Source organism: Bombina bombina, chromosome 9 (assembly GCF_027579735.1).
Source record: "Bombina bombina isolate aBomBom1 chromosome 9, aBomBom1.pri, whole genome shotgun sequence".
In the NCBI taxonomy this organism is placed as follows: domain Eukaryota; kingdom Metazoa; phylum Chordata; class Amphibia; order Anura; family Bombinatoridae; genus Bombina; species Bombina bombina.
Genome location: NC_069507.1, coordinates 129,084,424 through 129,108,494, shown reverse-complemented (window position 1 = coordinate 129,108,494; position 24,071 = coordinate 129,084,424). Strand labels below are relative to the sequence as shown.

The 24,071-nt window shown below is 38.6% G+C and overlaps 1 protein-coding gene across 2 annotated transcripts in view; it reads left to right on the top strand.

Moving 5' to 3' along the window:
- Positions 1–1,658: 1,658 nt before the first annotated feature.
- The window catches only part of ZNF692 (zinc finger protein 692), an 82,030-nt gene continuing 59,617 nt past the window's right edge, over positions 1,659–24,071 (top strand). For both annotated transcript variants that reach the window (XM_053692377.1, XM_053692376.1), the window contains exon 1: positions 1,659–1,691. In XM_053692377.1, coding sequence (XP_053548352.1) covers positions 1,686–1,691 — 6 coding nt within the window. In that variant the 5' untranslated portion in view covers positions 1,659–1,685. The remainder of the gene's footprint in view (positions 1,692–24,071) is intronic.

Below are 24,071 nucleotides of genomic sequence, written 5' to 3'. Positions count from 1 at the left end.
ACTCCATGTCATTTACGCAAGATCGTCAGTCGCGCTAACCTGACGAGTGTAAAATGTGATTGTGATAATGGGTTCTAATTTACTTTCAGCTTGTAATATGAGCACTAGTTTATGTGGGCGCAATATTTCAATAACAAGTGAGCTAACATTAGCGTGTTACTTGTAATCTAGCCCCTAGTGTTTAATGTCCCTTTAATACTCTGCAGAAGATATAACAAGTACAGAGTTCTCCACAGAAAATGTTGCTAGCCGGGTTGATTAATACAGTACTTTAAAATATTATAATATTTTCTGCTATTTATAAATGTTACTTAAAGGGACACTAAACTCAAATTTTTTATTTTGTGATTCAGATAGAGCATGCACTTTTAAGCAACCTTCTAATTTACTCCTATTATCAAATTTTCTTAATTCTTTTGGTATCTTTATTTGAAAAGCAAGAATGTACGTTTAAAGCAAGAAGGTACGTTTTTTGTGAACAATCTGGGTTGTCCTTGCTGATTGGACAGCACCAATAAATAAGTGCTGTCCAGGGTACTAAATAAAAAATTGTCTGGCTCCTTACCTTAGATGCCTTCTTTTTCAAATAAAGATAGCAAGAGAACAAAGACAAATTGATAATAGGAATAAATTAGAAAGTTGTTTAAAATTATATGCTCTATCTGTATCACAAAAGAAAAAATTTGGGTTGTGCCCCTTTAAGCTATCCAAAGCACAAATTAACGTAACATAAATTGATTTAATTACAATTCAAACTGGAATTTTTTTTTTTTTAATTGTATGCTGTCTGAATCACACACAAAAATGTGTCATATCCCTTTACATTTTAGCAGGTGGTGTAACCATCAAAAGTGGTTTCTACTCGAGACCTGAAGTCCTCTGCAGGTTTTGAGCAATATTTCTACTCTGTGTTTAACCCCTTTGTGGGTGTTAAACACTCTGTAGTGCGGGTTAATAGTCTTAAAATGACATGCCCTAACAAATTAGAGCATGTCATTTAAGCCCTCTATAGGGTATCCAGTTATGTTATGATTTTACAGTGTTGTGCTTTTCATAAAAGTGAAAAAGAAAATGCCCCAATGTAGCACCTCTGCTTGCACTGGGTTAAGCACATAGTTAAAGCAGCAGTTACTGGTAGCTAGCTAAACACATCTTTTGAGAAATGCAGACATATATGGCTCCCATCAGCAGTGCATTGATGCACCTTAGTCTATTCTAGGTATTCTTTTTGAACTAAGAATTCTAAATTTCTCAACAGAAATACATTTAAAAGAATCTCCTAAACTGCAGGATCTATGTGAATCATGAAATACGTCCATGCCCTGTTAACATGGCCAGGTATAAACCAACTTCGACTAATAGAAAGTTTACATGAAATGCCTTTTAAAGAAACACACACTTTTATTCTGATATTCGATTTAACGTACGACTCAAAATACAGTAAATCTCGCTAGAGAAGATGAATTAGTGTGTACTGTCGTAATAAAAAGAGTGTTGTTGTAATTTACGATACATTGGACCAGGAGGAACTCTTTTTAAAGATGGCATTTGCCAAAATTAAAATCTCAGCCCTCTTTACGGTAATAAAAATTGATCCGCCTTATTTCTGACATCATAGCGTCAGTACCACGTCTCTGCAAAATCGCGCGACGTTTTGGTATGGTGGACCCTCTCTTAAAAGGGCGATGCAGGTGAGATCGTGTTGTATGGGATTTGGGACTCTTTCAGTATTGTCATTATAGGTTTTCTGTTTCAGACTAGATTCTTAGTTTTAGATTTTTTTTAAGAATAGCGGAAAAGCGTAAGGTCGTGGAATTAGAGTAAAGATTTACATTACGTAGAAGACGCAAAGTCTTGTATGTTAGTTGTGGGAAACACTGTACTAAACTGTCAATATATTTTGCTGTATATGTGGTTTATCCCTCATGACGCAGGTGTCTCTTTAAAGTACAAATGTGTGGACAAATAATATGGCTTGTGATTCTTATCCTGCCATAGTCTCTTTCTACTAGGTAAGGATAAAAAAAGCTACATACTGTATTATTTATACAGAACATTGTTGTATAAACACCAGCACGAGAAAACTAAACAGGTTCGTATAACAGAACTATCAACCTTGAAAAACAGTTTACACTGTGTCCTAATCTGAATAAAATATGTCCCAAATGGGTTGTCACATATTTTATAATTTTATCGTCTTGAGCAACATATCCAAATCTAATTAACAGCAACAACAATACATATACAGTGGGAATAGAATAAATACAATATTCTATGATGTGTTTGTTTTTATTTTTTGTAATGTGACAGAGGCCATTTTTTTTTTTTTAAATCATAATGTTCTGACTTTTCTCCATTAAATATTTTTCTTAGCTTCACTTGAAGTCCCAATAGGCCTCTAGTACTTTCCACTCCAAAAAATGCAATCATTTTTATTAAAAGGATAGAAAGGTGAAAATTGGAATGTTTGTAGGTGCTAACGGTTTGAACTGTTCTCTAACTGGCAAACTAACTAGAAAAAAAGAGTCGTAAGGCTAGATTGCTGATTGGAGAACAGTTCGAATTGATGGTTCACAAAGAAATTTGAGTTTAGAAGTGGGACGGCCAGAGGCTAAATTAAAAAAATAAGATACAGTGCATCTGTATCAAGTCTCTGTAAAATATTACTTGCATTCCAGGACCTCATTTTAAAACATAAAGTTTACCTTCACTTTAATATGTGTCAAACAAACCACCACTGACTGAGAAAGTGTAATGTTTGAATACTGGTATACAGGGCACTCACAGCCTATGCTGCTTAACAGTAATATATTTTACTACTAGTAGCATTTTTAATAATAAAAGTATATTACAACAATGTTTCTTTTCAAAATTGAAATGCAGACATGCCCATTTCAATTGCAACCTTTCTATCCCTTTAATGGGCATGAAAACAAAGTTTTGTTAATCTTATTATAGTATTATCATTATGTATTTTTTAAAGAGATATTTAACATATTTATATTTCGTTAGGTGAGCTGTTTTTTTAATTAACCATAAGTTTTTAAACACTATTACTGGGATAAACACCTATGCAAAATTGCATAATTGGCACGCACCAGCGCTTCACCCAGAAAAGCATATTGTGTAGTCAACACTTGAACCTGGTGTCTAGACGATCTCTGCATATTCTTTTTTTTGAGGGCTGAGTGGTAGTGTAGCTGATGCATTTTTAGTTATATATTTAACTTGTCAGCAAGTGCACAGGGGATTCCCTTGAAAATAAACTACTCTAGTGAAATAGAGCTCATACTTAGGGGTATATTTATTATAAGCTGAATGCCCCTGTCTGTTGCAGGCTCACTCATTTAGCCGACAACTGATATTTAGGAAGCAGCAGTTTAAACCCTCTCCTTTAACTTAATGCTGGCAGATGAAAATCATCCGTCTCACTGATATGACTGGGGTGATTGACAACCCCTTCTCTCACGCAGTTGGTTGTGCAACAGAAGTTGCAGCGTTGCCCAAGTGGACCCCTGTGAAGTGATAAATATGGAGAACACAATTTGCCATCTCAGGCGGACAGATTCACTATATGTGAACCTTGTCCGTCCAATCAATGATAAATCAGGCTCTTAAAATTGTTGCTGAGTGGTGACTAACTAACCATGTCTCCTATCCAAGCCATTTCTGCACCCTGTAAAGCACCCCAATCATTAGAAATAAAGAGAAAGCGGAGGAGAGTGCTGGGTAGGACTGGGCGATATTGGAAAAAAAAAAATTGCAATTTAATCACGATTTTCACGTCAGCACCCCCTTTAACCTACATAAGCCCCATCAGCTCCCACTGTAATCCCGCCCCCCTCTGTAACCCCATAAGCCCCCCTCTGTAACCTACATAAGCCCCATCAGCTCCCACTGTAACCCAGCACCCCCTGTAACCCCCATAAGCCCCCCTCTGTAACCTACATAAGCCCCATCAGCACCCACTGTAACCCCGCACCCCCTGTAACCCCCATAAGCCCCCCTCTGTAACCTACATAAGTCCCATCAGCTCCCACTGTTGCCCCCCAATAAGCACCCCCTTTAACATCATAAGCACCGCCTGTAACCACCATCATCCCCCAACCCACATAAGTCCCAGCGTACCCCCCTCTCTGTAACCCACATCAGCCATAGTGCACCCCCCTCCCTGTAACCCGCATCAGCCGCAGGGCTCCCCCGCAAGTCGGCCCCCTCCCTGTAACCCGCATCAGCCACAGCGCTCCCTGGTAGGTCGTCTCAATGTCGGCGGCCCTCCTGTACGTCATAGGTGATGTCAAAGGGGGCGACGGCTAAAAATCACATACTCTTGCGGTTTTAAAACCGTAGCGATATAATCACGGTTTAAAATCGCATCTGCGATTAATCGTGCAGCCCTAATGCTGGGCCTAGCAGTTTCTTGTTATAGGCTTTTAGAAAGAACTGACAAGCAGCCATGCTGGGGTGTGCCACTGATTAGACAATTGGATTTAGCATTTAAAGGGACAGTCTAGTCTAAATCTTCACTCCCCAATTTTCTATAGCTGTTGATAATTTCATCATTACCCCTAGCCTTGGGTTCACACTTGACTCAGACTTTTCCTTCACTCACATTCAGTCCTTGGCTAAAGCCTGCCTCTTCCACCTTAAAAACATCTCTAAAATTAGACATTTCCTTGCACAAGACACAATTAAGATTTTAATCCACTCTCAAATCTTTTCTCGTCTCGACTACGGCAACTCCGTCCTCTCTGGTCTACCTAGCTGCCGCCTAGCTCCTTTACAATCCATAATGAATGCCTCTGCCGGGCTCATCTTCCTTACACGTCGCTCTTCATTTGCTGCACCTCTCTGCCAATCCCTTCACTGGCTTCCTCTTGCCTCTAGGATTAAACACAAAATCCTCACTCTGACATACAAAGCCCTCAATTGCACTGCTCCCCCCTACATTTCAGACCTTGTCTCCATATACTCTCCCTCCCGTCCCCTTTGCTCTGCTCCCGATCTCCTACTCTCCTCCTCTCTTGTTACTTCCTCACATTCCCGTTTACAGGACTTCTCCAGACTGGCCCCCATCTTGTGGAAATCCCTGCCTCGCTCCACAAGACTCTCCCCTAGTTTTAACAGCTTCAAGCACTCCCTAAAGACTCTACTATTCAGGGATGCTTACAACCAACACTAACCTTTCCTAACTCCATTGCTTTCCCCTTGAACCCCTTAGAATGTAAGCCTATGGGCCCAGCTGTTTACAGATCGCCTTCATAAGAGCCGACTACAACAGTGCAACTCTCGGCAGGGCCCTCTACCACTGTTCCCTCTAAGGCCAGTTTTGTGTGCGGCCCAGCAATAAAACAGTTAATAATGGAACCACACCTTGCAGTCTGCGTGGTACAGTGTTTGTAGATTGCTATAATTAACTGTTTCACTGCTGGGCCACACACAAAACTGGCTTTAGGGGGAACACTGCCCAATACCCATTTGATCCTTATAAATGTTATCCTGTATACCAACTATGTTTATAGCTCTGTGGAATCTGTTGGCACTACAAATACCTGTTCATAAAATAATAAATTAAACTTCCATGATTCAGATTGGGCATGTAATTGGGCGTTAATTCATGTGTGCCATATAGATAACATTGTGCTCATGCCAGAGAAAAGGGGGCAGTCAGTAGAGGCTTAGATACCAGGTAATCACAGAGGTAAAAAGTATATTAATATACTGGTTATGCAAAACTTGGGAATGGGTAATAAAGGGATTATCTATATTTTTAAACAATAACAATTCTGGTGTAGATTGTCCCTTTAAGCCCTGAACCTTGTTGTGACTCCCGTAGCCCTTCAGCCTCAGAAATCAACAGTGCTTGAGGGTAATTCACCAAGTGTCAGATACTATATCATAGGCTCCTTTGGTACCTAATTTAAATGTTTAATCATAGATGTTTTCCTGTTACTTGAACTGATGCAGTTAGGTTTAAAGGGACAGTTTACTCAAAAATGTTCTCCCCTTTACTTTGTTCCAATGATCCGCTTTACCTGCTCGAGTGTATTAAATTGTTTACAAGTACTTCCATTACCCTTATATTGGCATATTAAATTGTTTATTTAGCCTGTGGTATCCCCACCTATTCTGAAAGTTTTTGGCCTAAAGGCCAAGCTGTATTAACACAGCCAGTAGAATAAATTGCACTCCCAGTGGGTTATAGAAGAGATAAGGTAATAAAATGTTAATTTTCCATTGTTCTCTCCATGTATTTGTGATTGGTTTATGGACAGATATAAGATAAAGAAGCATTTATATGTACACAATGTGATAAAGTAATGAGATCTGAATATATCTACAAGCTCAACCCATTTTATTAGGTTGTGGCTTCAAAACACAAAATCAGCTAATTCATATACACAAATAAGCCTTAAAAAAGCTAATCTCATATATTTTATACTCTGCAGCTGGTAAAAAAAAAGTAATTGGAAACACATTATGGGAAAAAACTATTTTATAGTATACTGTTCCTTTTAGGTAATCTAAGTGAATCTTACAATGATAAAATAAGAAAAAAGATATAACCTTTTAACATTTCACCACATGTGCGTCTACATAACTGAGATGCTTCATGCTTACTGACCTGGAGCAACATCATTCCCTCTGATTTTGAAAAACTGCATTCTAAAATGTTCATTAAAGGGACAGTATACACCAATTTTCATTTAACTGCTGCAATAGACACTACTATAAAGAATAATATGCACAGATACTGATATAAAAATCCAGTGTAAAACCTTTTAAAAACTTACTTAGAAGCTCCCAATTTAACACTGTTAATGAGATTAGCATGTGACACCCACTGAAAGGGGCTGATAGCAGAACCTCCCCTGCATATGAAAAGACCCATTATACAAACAGAAGCAGTCTAAAGTCTGCATACATCAGTATACATCTAAAACTTTAGGGCTTGGTTAGAAGTCTGAAATTCAGCACAATGTTATTTAAAAATAAGCAAAACTATACATTTTTACAAAAACACACCCATATGGGCTATATAAATGGATCATCTGCAAAACATTTATGCAAAGAAAAATCTAGTGTATAATGTCCCTTTAACATAAAAAAAACAAGTTTAACTTGGGTGCTTTTAGAATATATCCCTAAATTATCAAATAAAGCTGTAATATTCTATGTTGGTACTGACAATGTATTTTTTTAAAAAAAAAAGGTTTATTTATTCATTTATTGTAAATTGCTTTGGAAGTATGTTAGTTAGAATGTTTATCAAATTTGAAGGGGGGGGGGAATAAAGATTTAAAAAAATCTTTTAAACGTGTGTGTGCATTTTTTTTATTTTACTTTGTGTTCTGGGTTACAAATCTGTGTAAACGTACATGTACATGCAGTAGAGAGAAGACAGATTGGGAACTTGGTAGAAAAGCACTATTGGGAGATAGCTGCTTATTGGTTGCTGCTGCGCATATCTGTCTCTTGTTATTGGTTCAAATTAAGTGTTCAGCTAGCTCCCAGTAGTGCATTTCTTCAACAAAGGATATCAAGAGAGTTACAGTGATTGTAAATCCTAGCGTTTGTGAAATGCTAGGATTTACAATTGGAACAAATGAAGGGCTCCTTTATTTGTTGGAAGCGCTCGCTGCACTGAGCTGCTCAGGCAGCCCACAACAGAACACTATTTTGCTGTAAGGTGACGTTTCCACCTCTTAGCCGATAGCCATGCGGGCTACCCGGCTAGGCGCCAGTTGGAACGCACAGCTATCGGCTAAGAGGTGGAAACGTCACCTCACAGCAGATGGCATTCTGCCGTGGGCTGCCTGAGCCAACAAATAAAGGAGCTTTCAGCATGAAGTATTTTATACTTCATGACTGACCCTTTATTTGTTCCAATTGTAAATCCTGGCGTTTCACAAACGCTAGGATTTACAATCACTTTTTAAGCAAATTTGATTAAACAAGAAAATTGGAAATGTATTTAAAAATATATGCACTGTCTAAATTATTAAAGAAAAAAATAATCAGTTTCATGACCCTTTAAAGGGACATTAAATAATAATGTAAAAGATTAGTAAAACAACTTTGCAATATACTTTATTTATTTTGCCCTTTTTTACAAGTAATTTATCTCTTAAAATTGTGTCTTTTATCATTCTCATTACTGAAAAAGAACACTGCAGATTTATTAAGGCTGACCCTGCTACACATCTTTCCCTAAACTGGCATTAGCAGATAAGAACTGCAAAACAATATAATCTATACAAACAATATGGCAATTACTAGCCTTGTTTCCTGCATACTGAAGTCTAGATTGGCTCCTACAAATAAGACAAATCTAATATATTTTGAAAAAGATTAGACTTGGCTGTTATATTATTCTATAGTGAGACAGCACAAATGTCTGGTTATTACAAAGTGTTTACTGTCCCTTTAAACTGTTCCTTATATTTAGGCTATTTGTAAATGTATCACTAACACTTTCTTTATACAAAACCCTTTTTTTACCACCTTTGTCCTAATACTCCTTATTACTTCCAAATAACATTGTAATTGGAATGATTTTTTTTTTTTTTTATAAAGGCCTGGTTCTGACCATTTAGGCCTCCACGTACTTAGTGCCGTGTGGACAAGCGTCTCTACTTGAGACATCTGCACGCCTTTGCGGTATACAGGCAGCAGAACCTGTTCGTCCGCTGCCCGTATTTATCATTACACACTCAAGTAAGCATGTAATGCTGCCCCTTTCTCTAGTGTGAGAGAAGGGCCTGTCAATCATCCTGAGCGAGCGAGTTCGGTGACATTGCTTTCTGATATCTCAGAGGTGACGGAGATTATAAGAAGCAGCGGCCTGATGACCTCTGCTACTTACATTTCGGGAGGCAGGCTCGCATGTGCAATCCTGACCCGTAAGGGCCCCGGAGCAGTTTACGCTGCATTGTACATGGACTCCTAAGTACGGAATGTATTATATTTCTAATGATATGTTACAATGTAATTACTTTGATACATACTCTTTTGCGATGGGACTACACAGGATGCTTTATTTAAAAAAAAAAAATTAAACAAGCTTGTTTGGCATAAAGAATTCACATTGGAAAACCTTTATTATGCTACTGGTTAAAGGGACAGTCAATTCCCAAAAAAACTTTCATGTTTCAAATAGGGCATGTCATTTTAAACATCTTTCCAATTTACTTTTATCACCAATTTTGCTTTGTTCTCTTGGTATTCTTAGTTCAAAGCTAAACCTAGGAAGGCTAATATGATAATTTCTAAGCCCTTGAAGGCCGCCTCTTATCACATGCTTTTTTAGTTGCTTTTCACAACAGGGGAGAGCTAGTTCATGTCAGCCATATAGATAACATTGTTATCACGCCTGTGGCTTGTGGCAGACATTACTGCATTAATTGGCAAAAATAAAAGTCAGTAGATGATAAATAAAATGTCATGTGATCAGGGGGCTGTCAGAAGATGCTTAGATACAAGGAAATCACAGAGGTAAAAACTTTATTAATATAACTGTGTTGGTTTTGCAAAACTGGGGAATGGGTAATAAAGGGATTATCTATCTTTTAAACAACAACCATTCTGATGTTGACTGTCCCTTTAAGGCCCTGTCTTCAAATGAGCTTGATATAAACTTTTATTTGAGATTTTAAAAGCCATTAAACCCCAAACATTTCCTTCATGATTCAGATAGAGAATACAATTTTAAGCTACATTCCAATTTACTGCTATTACCTAATTTTCTGCAATCTTTAGATATCCTTTGTTAAAGAAATATCAATGCACATGGGTGAGCCAATCACATGAGGCATCTATAGGCAGCCACCTATCAGAAGCTACTGAGACTATCTAGATATGCTTTTCAGGAAAGAATATCAAGAGAATGAAGCAAATTAGATAATAGAAGTAAATTAGAAAGTTGTTTAAAATGGTATTATTCTCTATCTGAATCATGAAAGAAAAAATGTGGGTTTAATGTCCCTTTAAGATACAATTAAACCACTGGTTTTCAAACCTTTCCTCAGACCTCCCTAACCGGTTACATTTTGAGGATATCAGAACTAGAACACAGGTGAAATAATTAGCTGATTCGTAAATATGGTTATTTTACCTCATCTCATCCTAGGTTATCCAGGAAACCTGGCCTGTTGGGGAGGTCTGAGGACAGGTTTGAAAACCAGTGAATTAGACTGATGATCATTTGGCAGAAAGGTTTCTGAAATAGTCTCATCTACAAAATGCAAAGGAATTGTTAAAGGGACATGAAACCAAACTTTTTTTTTCTTTTCAGGATTCAGATAGATAATATAATATTAAACAATTTTCTAATTTACTTCTATTATATAATCTGTTTCATTCTCTTGGTATCATTTGTTGAAGGAGCAGCAATGCACTAATGGTTTCTAACTGAACACATGGGTGAGCCAATCACAATCGATATATATATATATATATATATATATATATATATATATATATATACGCAGCCACCAATCAACAGCTAGAACCTAGGTTCTCTGCTGCCCCTGAGCTTGCATAGATAAACATTTCAGCAAAGGATAACAAGAGAAGGAAGCAAATTAAATAATAGAAGTAAATTGGAAAGTTGTTTAAAATTGTATTCTCTATCTGAATCATAAAAGAAAATGTTTGGGTTTCATGTCCCTTTTTAATACTTTCTCAGCATTCAACTCACATGCTAGATTAAAAATACATTGAAAGTAATTGACTTATTAAAGGGACACTGAACCCAATTTTTTTCTTTCATGATTCAGATAGAGCATGACATTTTAGGCAACTTTCTATTTTACTCCTATTATCAATTTTTCTTTTAAAAGCAGGAATGTAAATCTTAGCAGCCAGCCCATTTTAGGTTCAGCACCATGGATAGCGCTTGCTTATTGGAGGCTTAAATTTACCCATCGATAAGCAAGCATAACCCAGGTTCTCAACCAAAAATGGGCCGGCTCCTATGCATCACATTCCTGCTTTTTAAATAAAAATAGCAAGAGAACAAAGAAAAAATGAAAATAGGAGTAAATTAGAAAGTTGCTTAAAAATGCATGCTCTATCTGAATCATGAAAGGAAAAAAATGTGGGTTTAGTGTCCCTTTAGAAGACAACCTTTTTGTAGCAAGTACCCCTGAAGGCATTCATTGTGTTGTTTATTCTCGGTTGTAATAATGCCAAATATTAACGGAAGGAAAACATAGAACAAATATCAGATTCCTATATATTTACTTCATTAAAGGGACACTGAATCCGAATTTTTCCTTTCATGATTCAGATAGAGCTGGCAATTTTAAACAACTTTCTAATTTTCTCCTATTATGAATTTTTCTTCATTTTCTTGCTATCTTTTTTTGAAAAAGCAGGAATGTAAGCTTAGAAGCCGGCCCATTTTTGGTTCAGAACCCTGGATAGCGCTTGCTGATTGGTGAATGCCATTTAGCCACCAATCAGCAAGTACATCCTAGGTACATCCTAGGTGTACACGACCCACAGGTTGAGACCCTAGCATACACATGTACAAACATTTACTAAACGTAATTTATTTAGCAACATGTCTAGAGTATTACTAATCAAGAGTAGAACCAAGATACTCTCTATCAAAACTCATTTAAAAGGACAGGAAACTTAGGCAAGCAGCAGATTAGAGCTGGTACAAGAACACCCTTTAAAAAGGGCTGGGCTCTCTCCCACCACCACCTTCCACAGAGAAGTCAATTTCTTCTGATGCCACTAGAGTATAAGTGGATGTTTCAGTGGGGAAACAGCTATTTCAAATAACAAAGTAAATGTAAATTAGTTATTTGTAAATAATTTTAATACACCCCAGCAGATGAAATTAATCACTGGGAATACATTAAAGGGGATCATTTTGGAGTGCACTGTAAAATTGTTTTTAACTTAATGTGTTTTCCATGATGTTATATCAGCAGCAGAGTATAAAATGCCCCATAAATTGCTCATTTAGGTTTAATTTTGTATTTGAAATAACAGGTAGTATTCTTTTAAACCACTACCCTTCAAAATGGGTGGAGCTTGCAGAAAAATCAGATCTCCTTATTTTATCACTTTCTGTACACACATGCTTCTTTATATTATCTCTGTATACCAAAGAGAATAATTGAAAATTAAAATTGTATTGCTTATTTCTTCTACCTCCTACTAGGAATGTAATTTCTTCTGCTGGTTGTGTTTACACAGGTTTCTTAAAGGGACACTGAACCCAAATTTTTTATTTCGTGATTCAGATAGAGCATGCAATTTTAAGCAACTTTCTAATTTACTCCTATTATCAATGTTTCTTCATTCTCTTACTATCTTTATTTGAAAAAGAAGGCACCTAAGCTAAGGAGCCAGACAATTTTTGGTTCAAACCATGGACAGCACTTGTTTATTGGTGGATGAATTTATCCACCAATCAGCAAGAACAACCCAGGTTGTTCACCAAAAATGGGCCGGCATCTAAACTTACATTTTTGCTTTTCAAATAAAGATACAAAGAGAATGAAGAAATTTGATAATAGGAGTCAATTAGAAAGTTGCTTAAAATTGCATGCTCTATCTGAATCACGAAAAAAAAAATTGAGTTCAGTGTCCCTTTAAGAAACCTGTGTAAACACAACCAGCAGAAGAAATTACATTCCTAGTAGGAGGCAGAAGAAATAAGCAATACAATTTTAATTTTCAATTGTTCTCTTTGGTATACAGAAATAATATAAAGAAGCATGTGTGTAGCGAAAATAGACCCAGTTTGGCTAGCCTCTCCTCATATCTTAAATTCTCCATTTCCCTTATTTGCTTTGTGGCCCTTCTCTGAACTTTTTCTAGTTCTGCAATATGTTTTTTTGAGATCTGTCTCCAGAACTGCACTCCATACTCAAGGTGAGGTTTACCAGGGTTTTATATAGTGACAGAATTATGCTTTCCTCCCTTGAATCAATGCATGTTTTAATACATGCTTCTATCTTATTAGCCTTGGAATCTGCTGCCCTGCATTGTGCACCCATCTTTAACTTATCTATTACTACTCCGAAATCCCTTTCCTTCTCTGTTTGGCTAAGTCTTGTCCCGTTTAAATAATACATTGCCTGCTTATTTTTACTTCCAAAATGTAGAACCTTGCATTTCCTGTATTAAATCTCATTTTCCATTTACCTGCCCATACTTCAAATTTTTCCAGATCCCTTTGTAACGATTGTACACATTTGTCTCTTGTGATTGGCTAACTAGATATGTTCATCTAGCTGCCAGTATTGCAATGATATTCCTTCAGCAAAGGAAAGCAAGAGAATTAAGCAAATCTGATAATAGAAGACATTTTTAAAGTTGTTTAAAATTGTATGTTCTATCCAAAACATGAGAAAATATTGGGGTTTCCCATCCCTTTAATCACAAAAAAATGCATAGCTAGCTACACTAAATTCTAAAAATAAAGATTAAAGGACATAAAAACACACGTTTTCTTTTATGATTCTGATACGTAACATAATTTTTAATAGCTTTCCGATTTACTTCTATTTTGAAATTTTGGTTTTATTGAATTGGTATTCCTTGTTGAAGGAGATGCAATAAACTACTATTAAGTAGCTGAATACACTGGATTAGCCAATGACAAAGGCATATGTGTGCAGCCACCAATGAGCAGCTAGCTCACAGTAGTGCATTTCTGCTCCTAAGCCTTTCAACAAAGGACACCAAAGAAGGAATCAAAGTAGATAATAGAAGTAAATTGGAACGTTGTTTAAAATTGTATGCTCTATCTGAATCATGATAGAAAAAAAATGAAAATACAGTATTAAAAATAATATTTAGTGAGGCGGGGCGTAGCCGTGCAGGGACATGGCCGCTTTCTGAAAAGCTCCGTGCATGTCCTGAGTCTCCAACTCATATATCTAAGCCCTAACTGAGGAAAATCTATTACATTTAACATATGTAAAGGTGGAACCTGAAAAGGAACAATTGAGAGCAGTTTCGAAAACTTCCGACCTGCCCGCTGAGAGTGCTACGTAATAACAGGAGCCCATTGACACCGGGAAGACAGGCAAGATCATCCACATACCTCCGCAATACAAACGAGGTCTGATTCAGCTTAAAACACACAGCCGCGGTAATAGACAGACTGTCAGAGGAGCTCCGACAATACCGGGAGCACATAGAGAACCGAGACGCCATTACCCTGAACCACGCGGTAAGCCAATTGATTGCGTGTAAGTGAAGAAGCTGAATAATGAACACACATAGCCTCGAGAACGCACAACTCAGAATCCTACACCTCAAAAAGAAATAAAAATAATACACTCTGAACCAGGCTGAACTTGGGCTGGGACTTATAGCAATAACAGAGTCAGGCAGAGTAAAAATAGACGCAGGCCTCACTGCGTAAGAGACAGTAATTGCTCAGCCCGACTCAGTGCGCAGCACCACTAGGTCTATACTATAATCAACAAGATATAAAAACAAGAAATACAAGTATTTCACTCACGACAAATTCTATATCCAGAGTGTGAGGGCAATCTGCTAAAGCCATATTATCTGCTAAACTACATTGTGAAGTTACAGCTTTATCTTGCCGGGCCTTAACACCCAGATCTACACAAATACTAATGGCAACTAAAAGAAATACAAAACCAGACAAAAAACAAACATCTGCACCAATTATGAACTCTTTCTTCCCTAAACAAGATGTAGATCTGCAGGAGCATTCACAACCACTTAATGACAACGACAATATACAAACAGTGATGAAACCTACAACTCCAACCTCACACACAGACCAGTTATCTCAGATCCAGTCTAATATTTTATCACTACCTTCCAAATCAGATCTAGCAGACTTAAAATCCTTTATAAAAACGGAAATGACTTCTTTAAGAAAAGATATTAACGAAATGGGGTCCAGACTGGAATATTTGGAGGAAAATCATGACACGCTTAACAATATGATGTCTGATGCTAACCACCTACTAACTAGACACGAAACTTTAGTTCAATCCCTCCAACTAAAAATAGAGGACTTAGATAACCGAAACAGGAGGAGTAATTTAAGGATAAGGGGAGTACCAGAATCAGCAACCAAAGAGTCAATGACCTCCTATCTCTTGCAAATGTTTGAATACATTATACCTAATCTTAAACTTACAGAGACATCAATGGAGAGAGCACACAGAGCTCTAAAACCCATTCCAGTTCCTCCGAAACCGCCAAGAGATATAATTATCAAATTTGCTAACTACTTGGATAAAGAAGCTATCTGGAAACAGGTTAGGTTGCAAAAGGAAATCAAATTTCAGACCTACAGCATACAGATTTTCCAAGACATAAGTCCTGCAACTATTGAAAGGAGAAGGGAGATTCGTTTTATCACCCAGCGCCTACAGGAAAGAAAAGTTAAATATCGTTGGGGATTTCCCTTTAGTCTCATAGTTCAGCAAGATGGAAAAACACATGTTTATAAAGAACTCAATGACTTGGATTCTTTTTCGAAGAGCCTAAATATAGACTTTCCACAGGAAGGCTTACCAACCTCATCAACACAGAAAATGGATAACCCATTGCCCCAGAGAACACAATGGTCGACAGTCCAATATAAGAAGAAAAGAGTAGAAGACCCCTAATTAGTTTCTTGAGAAACCACGGAATTAACACTGGATATATGTTGGGGGTCCCCCCTCAAAGAGAAAATTTTGTCGTCTGCCTCCAGAACTGATAAGTATATAACATGATACAATAAAAATGCCAAATGATTATGTTTTACGTATAATATGCAACTAGCCATTAGGCTAAATGACTATCTATTTTGCATATCAGAGAACAACGGAGAAAGACAATATATAATACTGTTAAGTTATTGGTTGAATTTAATCTGTTATGGTTCTAAGGGCGAGAAAAGTTCCTGTAGAAAGTTGTTTTGAGTTAATTAACTTGGAATTAGGTTAGATATTGTTGTATGAAAATGACTATTTGATTACAAAGCAAGTGTATATAGTCTAAACTTGCAAATGCACCTGTAATACCACACGTAAAAACCTAAGATTTATTTAACATAAAACTCCAAGCTGAACAAACCAACACATAAGATTATAAGTCATAACACCAGAATATATGCGATCACATAAATATTTACCCACACATAGAAAAATGATTACTTGATTATAAAGCAAATGTATATAGACTAAACTTACATGTACACTAGCCATACCACACGTAAAAATCTAAGATTTATCTAACATGAGACTCCAAGCTGAACAAGCCAACATATAAAATTATAAGACACAACGCCAGAATATATGTGATTATATAAATATTCACCCACACATAGAACATTGTCAATCAGACAGAGTACTAAAGAAATAATTAGGAGGATATATTCTAAACCCCCTCATAAAATAGAATAGAACCAAATACATAAGATCCCTTTAAAATTCAGAAGGAGACACAGTTTAGAACCCAAGAAATTTGACAAATTTAATAACCAATATATTAAGAATATAACACTCTGGCTCACTCTGAGCAAACTGTATAACTATGAAGGAGAATATAAACGAGCCACACTACCAAGAAGATAGTGAAATAAATACTAATGTAATAAACCTTTAATTACAAATAGAAATAACAGAAAAACTACTATACCAAATACAAGAAGCCCTAACTATTGCAATGATGTACAATGTTAATAGAGTTAAAATTAAAGAGTTAAAATGATAAACTTATACCAATTCCTCATACATGTGTAAAGCTTTGGAGTTGGAGACTTAGACTTTGACATGCTACCTCAAGTTTGAAAGTATGTTGATTTTTACTGCATACTGTTTTTGTTTTTTATGCTTATGTCTATTTTTTTTTTTTTTTTTTTTTTTTTTTTTTTTTGGGTCATGTTCCTGCTCTGTCCTGTGTTTCCGGCCAAATTCTAATGACACACATTTGTTTGGGAAGTCACACACACTGCTCACTCATCACATATATCATTAGACTATGACTGATAAAAGAAATCATCCTTCACCCACAAACGATATACGTTTATACTCAATAAACGCAAAAGGCCTTAACCTGCCTAACAAAAGATCCACACTACTGAGAGAGAGTCGCACCCTAAGGTCCGATTTGATGTTTCTCCAAGAAACTCACTTTAGAAAAGCAAAAGAACCATCCACATTCACCCGCCTTTATGGCACAGGCTTTTGGGCATCACACCATAAACACAAAATACACGGGGTGGGCATAGTTATCAAAAGAGGTATACCTTTCATAGAACTGAAAACTATTAGAGATAAAGAGGGCCGCTTTATCATATTAATAGGCCTGCTATACAATAGACCGGTGACTCTTGTCTCAGTATATGCTCCTAATTCTCACCAACACTTATTCATTAAAAAACTGTCCAATCTACTATTGGACAACCAGAAAGGAACCCTCATTATGTGCGGGGACCTCAATACAGCCCTAGACCCTGTTAGAGATTGTTCCTCCAGCCGTTCCTCGATTCCTACCTCAAATCTAAATAAAACAATATCAAGTCTCAAGACTATAGTAGCCCAAGACGTATGGAGAACATTGCACCCACAACTCAGAGACTACACTTTCTACTCATACCCACACGGAGTATACTCCAGAATTGATTATGTATTTACAGACGTAGGGAGCCTAGATTTATTTCATACAGCCAAGATATGGCCGATAACATGGTCTGACCACGCCTCACTGACTAGTTCTTTTTCATGGCCATCTAAACCCATCAAAGATTTTATCTGGAAACTGGACGACACACTCTTAACAGACCCTATAAATGTAATAAAGATTGAAAAAACACTCATAGAATATTTTCAGATTAATAATACTTCTGAAACTTCAGCACAAACACTATGGGAAGCACACAAAAGTGTTGTCAGAGGAGAATTGATAGCCATGAAAGCGTATATCAATAAAACCAAAAGAGAGACAGTTAATTCATATCTCCTCAGAATACAACAACTGGAAGCAAAACATAAGGACTTTCCCTCAGATAAAGATACTTTAACAGCACTTACATTAGAAAGACAAAATCTAGCTTCTCATTTGTCAAAAGAACATAAAAGAAAGGCTTTATACAACCAACAGAAACATTACGAGGGCCGTAATAAATTTGGACGCCAGCTAGCGAGATACCTTAAACATAAAGCACATAAAAAATACATATTACAAATTATCGATGAAAAAGGACATATACAACATTCTACCAGACAAATAGCCTATACATTTCAAAGATTTTTTCAAAAATTATATAATATCAACAATGACTACAACAAACATACCACGGACACACAAACACGCTTACAAGAGATGAATACATACCTTAGTCGGTTAAAAATGCCCAATATTACACCTGAACAAAAAGAGGACCTAGAAGCCCCTCTATCCTTAGAGGAAATAACCCAAGTCATCAAAGATTTACCAACTGGAAAAACACCGGGTCCAGACGGTTTTGGCCATAAATATTACTCTATATTCAGAGACACACTAACACCTCACCTCTTAAATTATTTCCAATACATAGACAGCGCGGAGGCCTTTTCGGCAAGAGCACTCGAAGCTCATATTATTTTACTACCAAAACCTAACAAATCTCCTTCCTCCCCCGCAAATTACCGCCCAATTTCGCTATTGAACACAGACATCAAAATTTACGCGAAAATACTAGCCCTCAGACTAAATAAAATCCTCCCCAGTATTATTCATCAAGACCAAGTTGGCTTTGTGCCCGGTCGTGAAGCTAAAGACAACACGGTCAGGGCCCTCCACCTAATACATTATGTTAAGAAAAACAATATACCTACTCTATTCGTGTCCACAGATGCCGAAAAGGCCTTTGACCGTGTTGCCTGGGATTATTTGAGAGCCACCCTGACACACCTAGGATTAGGTCCACAAATACTAGCCCGAATTTTCTCTTTATATTCTCAACCAAACGCACGTATCTTGATAAATGGCACCCTGTCAGACCCATTTCCAATTAGAAACGGAACACGCCAGGGCTGCCCCTTATCGCCCCTCTTATTCACCTGTGTTATAGAAACGCTAGCCACAAGTATCCGCCATAACCAACAGATACATGGGATTAATATCAACTCACAAGAATATACGGTTTCCCTCTTTGCGGACGATATGCTCTTTACCCTTACAAAACCAACAATATCTATCCCACATTTAAACAAGGAATTTGAAACATTTCACACATTATCCAACTTCTCAATTAACAGGACCAAATCTGAATTCTTAAATATAAATATATCAGACATAGACCAACAAGCTATCAAAAATCTTACCAAATACACTTGGTGCCCTTCAGCATTAAAATATCTGGGAATCAAATTGGCCCCTACAATAGATGATATATTCAAGCTAAACTACATACCACTTAAACAGACAATTATCAGTGATCTTTCTTCATGGAGGTCCAAACAGATCTCGTGGCTAGGACGCATAGAGGTAATCAAAATGAATATTTTCCCGAGAATATTATACTATCTCCAGACACTACCTGTTACGGTACCAACAGTGTACCAAGGGTTAATACCAGGGAACAACGTCCTGCATAGGGAATCAGCAATTCACAAACCAGCCAGCTTTCAGGTTTAAACAGAATATCTGCTTTATTTGAAGGCAGCACACAGATTTATACACCCTGGCTTCAGGTTACAGAGGGCATTGGTTTAACAGTAAAGCAAACATATGAACAATGCATCAAACCTCTAACAATTGTCTATTCACAGGTAAAACAGATTAACATATTAAGTTAATTAACTAGGGAAGAACGTTTACTCAGACAATCTGATGTTGGGCAGTCTAGTTAACATAATCACACAAGGACACAATCAGTTTACCCAGACAGACTCCTGAGACACAATCAGATCTTAAACACACATAGAATACATCTTATTACTGAATATAGGAACAGTTCTTATTAGCTATAAAGTCTTTTATGCCCACTTGGCTTATAGAGTCACAATTGCTCCCACAAGGGGCACTCACACCCTGTACCCATCCTGTATTTATGGATACAGGGTGACATAGACATAAGACAGAGTTATGAAAGTACATGGGGTGTCCAGCATATAAAATTCCATATTTCCATGCAGTCTCTGGGTATCCTTAAGCCCATGTACCTCCAGCCCAAAGAATGTTCCATAACAGGCCCTCCAATGTACAGTGGCGAGATTGGTTTTGTCACATCTCTCCCCTTTTCCAAACAGACTAACAGGGTATCTGACCTCCTGCCGGTCAGTGCCCTGGTTAGTCCAGCAACCCACCCATAAAACACAATTAGTAGTACAGCCCACCCACAATAAATGGTTACTACACCTGAGTACGGGGAAAACTTGTCCATGTCCAGGTGCCTCACCACAGCTGTGTGGGGGACTGGTACGCTGAATTGGTGGGTTGCGAGGTGGGCAGAGACCAGCTGTACTCTGCCCGGGTGCCAGCACTACCATGGAAGTAGCCTGGTGGGAGCCTGGTTGCTGGAGGGGGAGACCGACTGTCTCCCCTTTGGATACATAGCTGTGCTGCTGGAGGGGGAGACCAATCGTCTCCCCTTTGGCTAAACAGCCGTGTTGCTGGGGGACAGGACCATCAAACTCCTCTCCCTCTGGTTTGTCATGCTCGGCTGTCCAGGGTATGTACTGTGCCATATACCACCAGAGCGCCTGGTAGGCATGTCAGTTTGCTGGGACAATCCATCTGTATTCCCGTTATGAGAGAGAATTCCTGTCCATACAAACAAGGGTTCAAATTCCTCAGTGCCCAGACCAGGGCCAAACAGTCCTTCAAAATCCCATCAGCTTCTTTACGAGTTTTCTGTACCTGCTCTTTATAGGTATCCACAATCCCTTCATACTGACATAGGGTGCCCTTGAGTTGCTGCACCTCACTATGAGCCAGCGTCAGCTTCTCCTCCAGTGTCACTAAGTTTTTCTTTAATGTTTCATGTTCCACTCTCAAGCTGGTGTTTTCTGCAGTCTGTCGGTGCAGCTTGTCTAGCAGAGATTCACGTTCTAAACATGCTTTTTCCTCTGCGCTCCTCTTCTCCTTCATCAGCGCATTGTAACGGGACTTCCACGTATCAATAGCGGATAGAGATTTACTGAGCTCAGCGTTCTGGGGCTTAGCAGCAGGGGGGTCAGTCTCTGCTACACGGATCTGAGCATGGGTAGTCACAGAGTTAACATCAGCGGGACCCATAGGAGCGTAGGCAGAAACAAGGGGGGCCAAGTCATTTCCAAGAAGAACATCAGCAGGTAAGTCCTTCTTGACCCCCACATTCACAGGTCTAGCGCCCACTCCCCAATCCAAATGTACCCTGGCAACAGGTAGGCTGAACACATCGCCCCCTGCTACCCTCACAGCCACAGTGTCTCCAGTGTACTGTTTCTCAGACACCAAGTTCTTTTGAAGCAAGGTCATGGTAGCACCAGTATCCCGTAGACCACTGACCTTCTTCCCATTCACTTTAACCAGTTGCCGGTTATTCCGGTGGGCAGCTTGCACAAGGTCTGCCTCATGTAGGATGCTCCAGCATTCTTGCGCCTCTACGTAGCGGGCCGCAGGCTGAGGATTACGTGGGATTCCGCCGGCGGGTCTTCTCCAGGACTGCGCTTGGTTCGCTGCGTTTAGGGGACACTCTGGTCTTTTGTGCCCTAGTTGCTTACATCTAAAGCACCGAATAGGTTGTGAGTAGCACCGCAGGGCTCTCTGAGGGTAGTTCGTGGCCGGAGGCCGTGTGGTATAGTGGTGCACCGGGGTTTGGTAACTGGCAGCTGCTGGGGTGACTGGGGGTCTGTACTCCACTCTAGCAGGGGGCTTAGTGGTAGCAGTGTCCAGTTTGCGGGCATCCGTATACTCATCTGCCAAGCGAGCCGCTTCCTGCAGGGTGGAGGGTTTACGGTCCCGAACCCACTCTCGAACTCCTGCGGGTAATTTGTCGAAGCAATGTTCCAACAGGAATAGCTGCAGCACCTCTTCCCCAGATATGGCTTGGCACCCCGCTATCCAGTGAGCTGCTGTGCGGTGCACCTTACATGCCCACTCAAGGTAGGAATCTCCAGCTAATTTAACAGTGTCTCTGAACCGTCTCCGGTATGCCTCCGGTGTAACCGCATACCTGGAGAGCAGAGCCTCTTTTACAGTATTATAATCCCTGACTTCCTCATCTGGAATGGCCCGAAAAGCCTCTCTGGCCCGGCCGGATAATTTTCCAGATAATATCGTGACCCAGTCCTCTGCGGGTACCTTGTGTAGTGCACATTGCCTCTCAAAATCCGCAAGGTACCCATCAATCTCTCCTTCTGTTTCCAGGAAGTTTTTAAAAGCTGCACAATTTACTTTTCTCTTTTCCATCTTAGTCAGTATTGTAATAATCCCCCTCTTCCTGAGGTTACTGGCTTGTGTAGTTGCTCTTCTGGGCGATAAGGTTCATTCCGTCGCTGCCACCAATGTTACGGTACCAACAGTGTACCAAGGGTTAATACCAGGGAACAACGTCCTGCATAGGGAATCAGCAATTCACAAACCAGCCAGCTTTCAGGTTTAAACAGAATATCTGCTTTATTTGAAGGCAGCACACAGATTTATACACCCTGGCTTCAGGTTACAGAGGGCATTGGTTTAACAGTAAAGCAAACATATGAACAATGCATCAAACCTCTAACAATTGTCTATTCACAGGTAAAACAGATTAACATATTAAGTTAATTAACTAGGGAAGAACGTTTACTCAGACAATCTGATGTTGGGCAGTCTAGTTAACATAATCACACAAGGACACAATCAGTTTACCCAGACAGACTCCTGAGACACAATCAGATCTTAAACACACATAGAATACATCTTATTACTGAATATAGGAACAGTTCTTATTAGCTATAAAGTCTTTTATGCCCACTTGGCTTATAGAGTCACAATTGCTCCCACAAGGGGCACTCACACCCTGTACCCATCCTGTATTTATGGATACAGGGTGACATAGACATAAGACAGAGTTATGAAAGTACATGGGGTGTCCAGCATATAAAATTCCATATTTCCATGCAGTCTCTGGGTATCCTTAAGCCCATGTACCTCCAGCCCAAAGAATGTTCCATAACAGGCCCTCCAATGTACAGTGGCGAGATTGGTTTTGTCACACTACCCATTCCACTCCCCAAACACTATCTACCATCCATACAGAGAGCATTTCGGGAATATATATGGAACAAAAAACCACCTAGAATCAACCAACACACAATGCAATTACCTAGAACATTAGGAGGTTTGGGGGTACCAAATTTAGAATTATACAGGCAAGCTATATTTTTACAAAGAATCGTAGACTGGAACATCCATTACCATCATAAGAGATGGGTCCCTCTGGAACACTTAATATCTCAAAGACCCCACTTAGGACGTCTTTGTTGGAATAACTCCATCAAATTTAGTCTGAAAAATGATAACCCGGTGACTAGGGAGACCTACCAGATCTGGACAAAAACTATACACACATCTTTATTTATTTCCTCCATACCTTCCCCGCTCACATCCTTAATAGAGAATGGCGAGTTTACATTGAACCCATTTACAAATTCCTCGACTACAGATTCAATAACCAGAGACTTTACCATCCGACAGATGGTTATTAATGAAACAATACGCTCACAAACTGACCTAACAACAGAGGGACACGAATGTTTTGCTAACTGGTTCACCTACAGACAAGCTAGAAATTATATTCTCAAACACAAAGATCATAACAACATGGTAAGGCCATTGACCAACTTCGAAACCTTATGTACACAACCTCCTCCAATCAGACATACACTAGCTAGAATATATAAATTATTAATACAGAGGCCACCAAGTCATATACCACCATACCTAGAAAAATGGGAAACCGATCTGGGGGTTATTATAACTCCCCAGATGGGTGACTCGATACTTCAAGCCACCGTCAAATCCTCTATTTCATCTTCCATACTGGAAATTAATCTCAAAATACTACACAGGTGGTATTTTACCCCACAAAAATTACACCGACTATTCCGCTCACAGCCTAA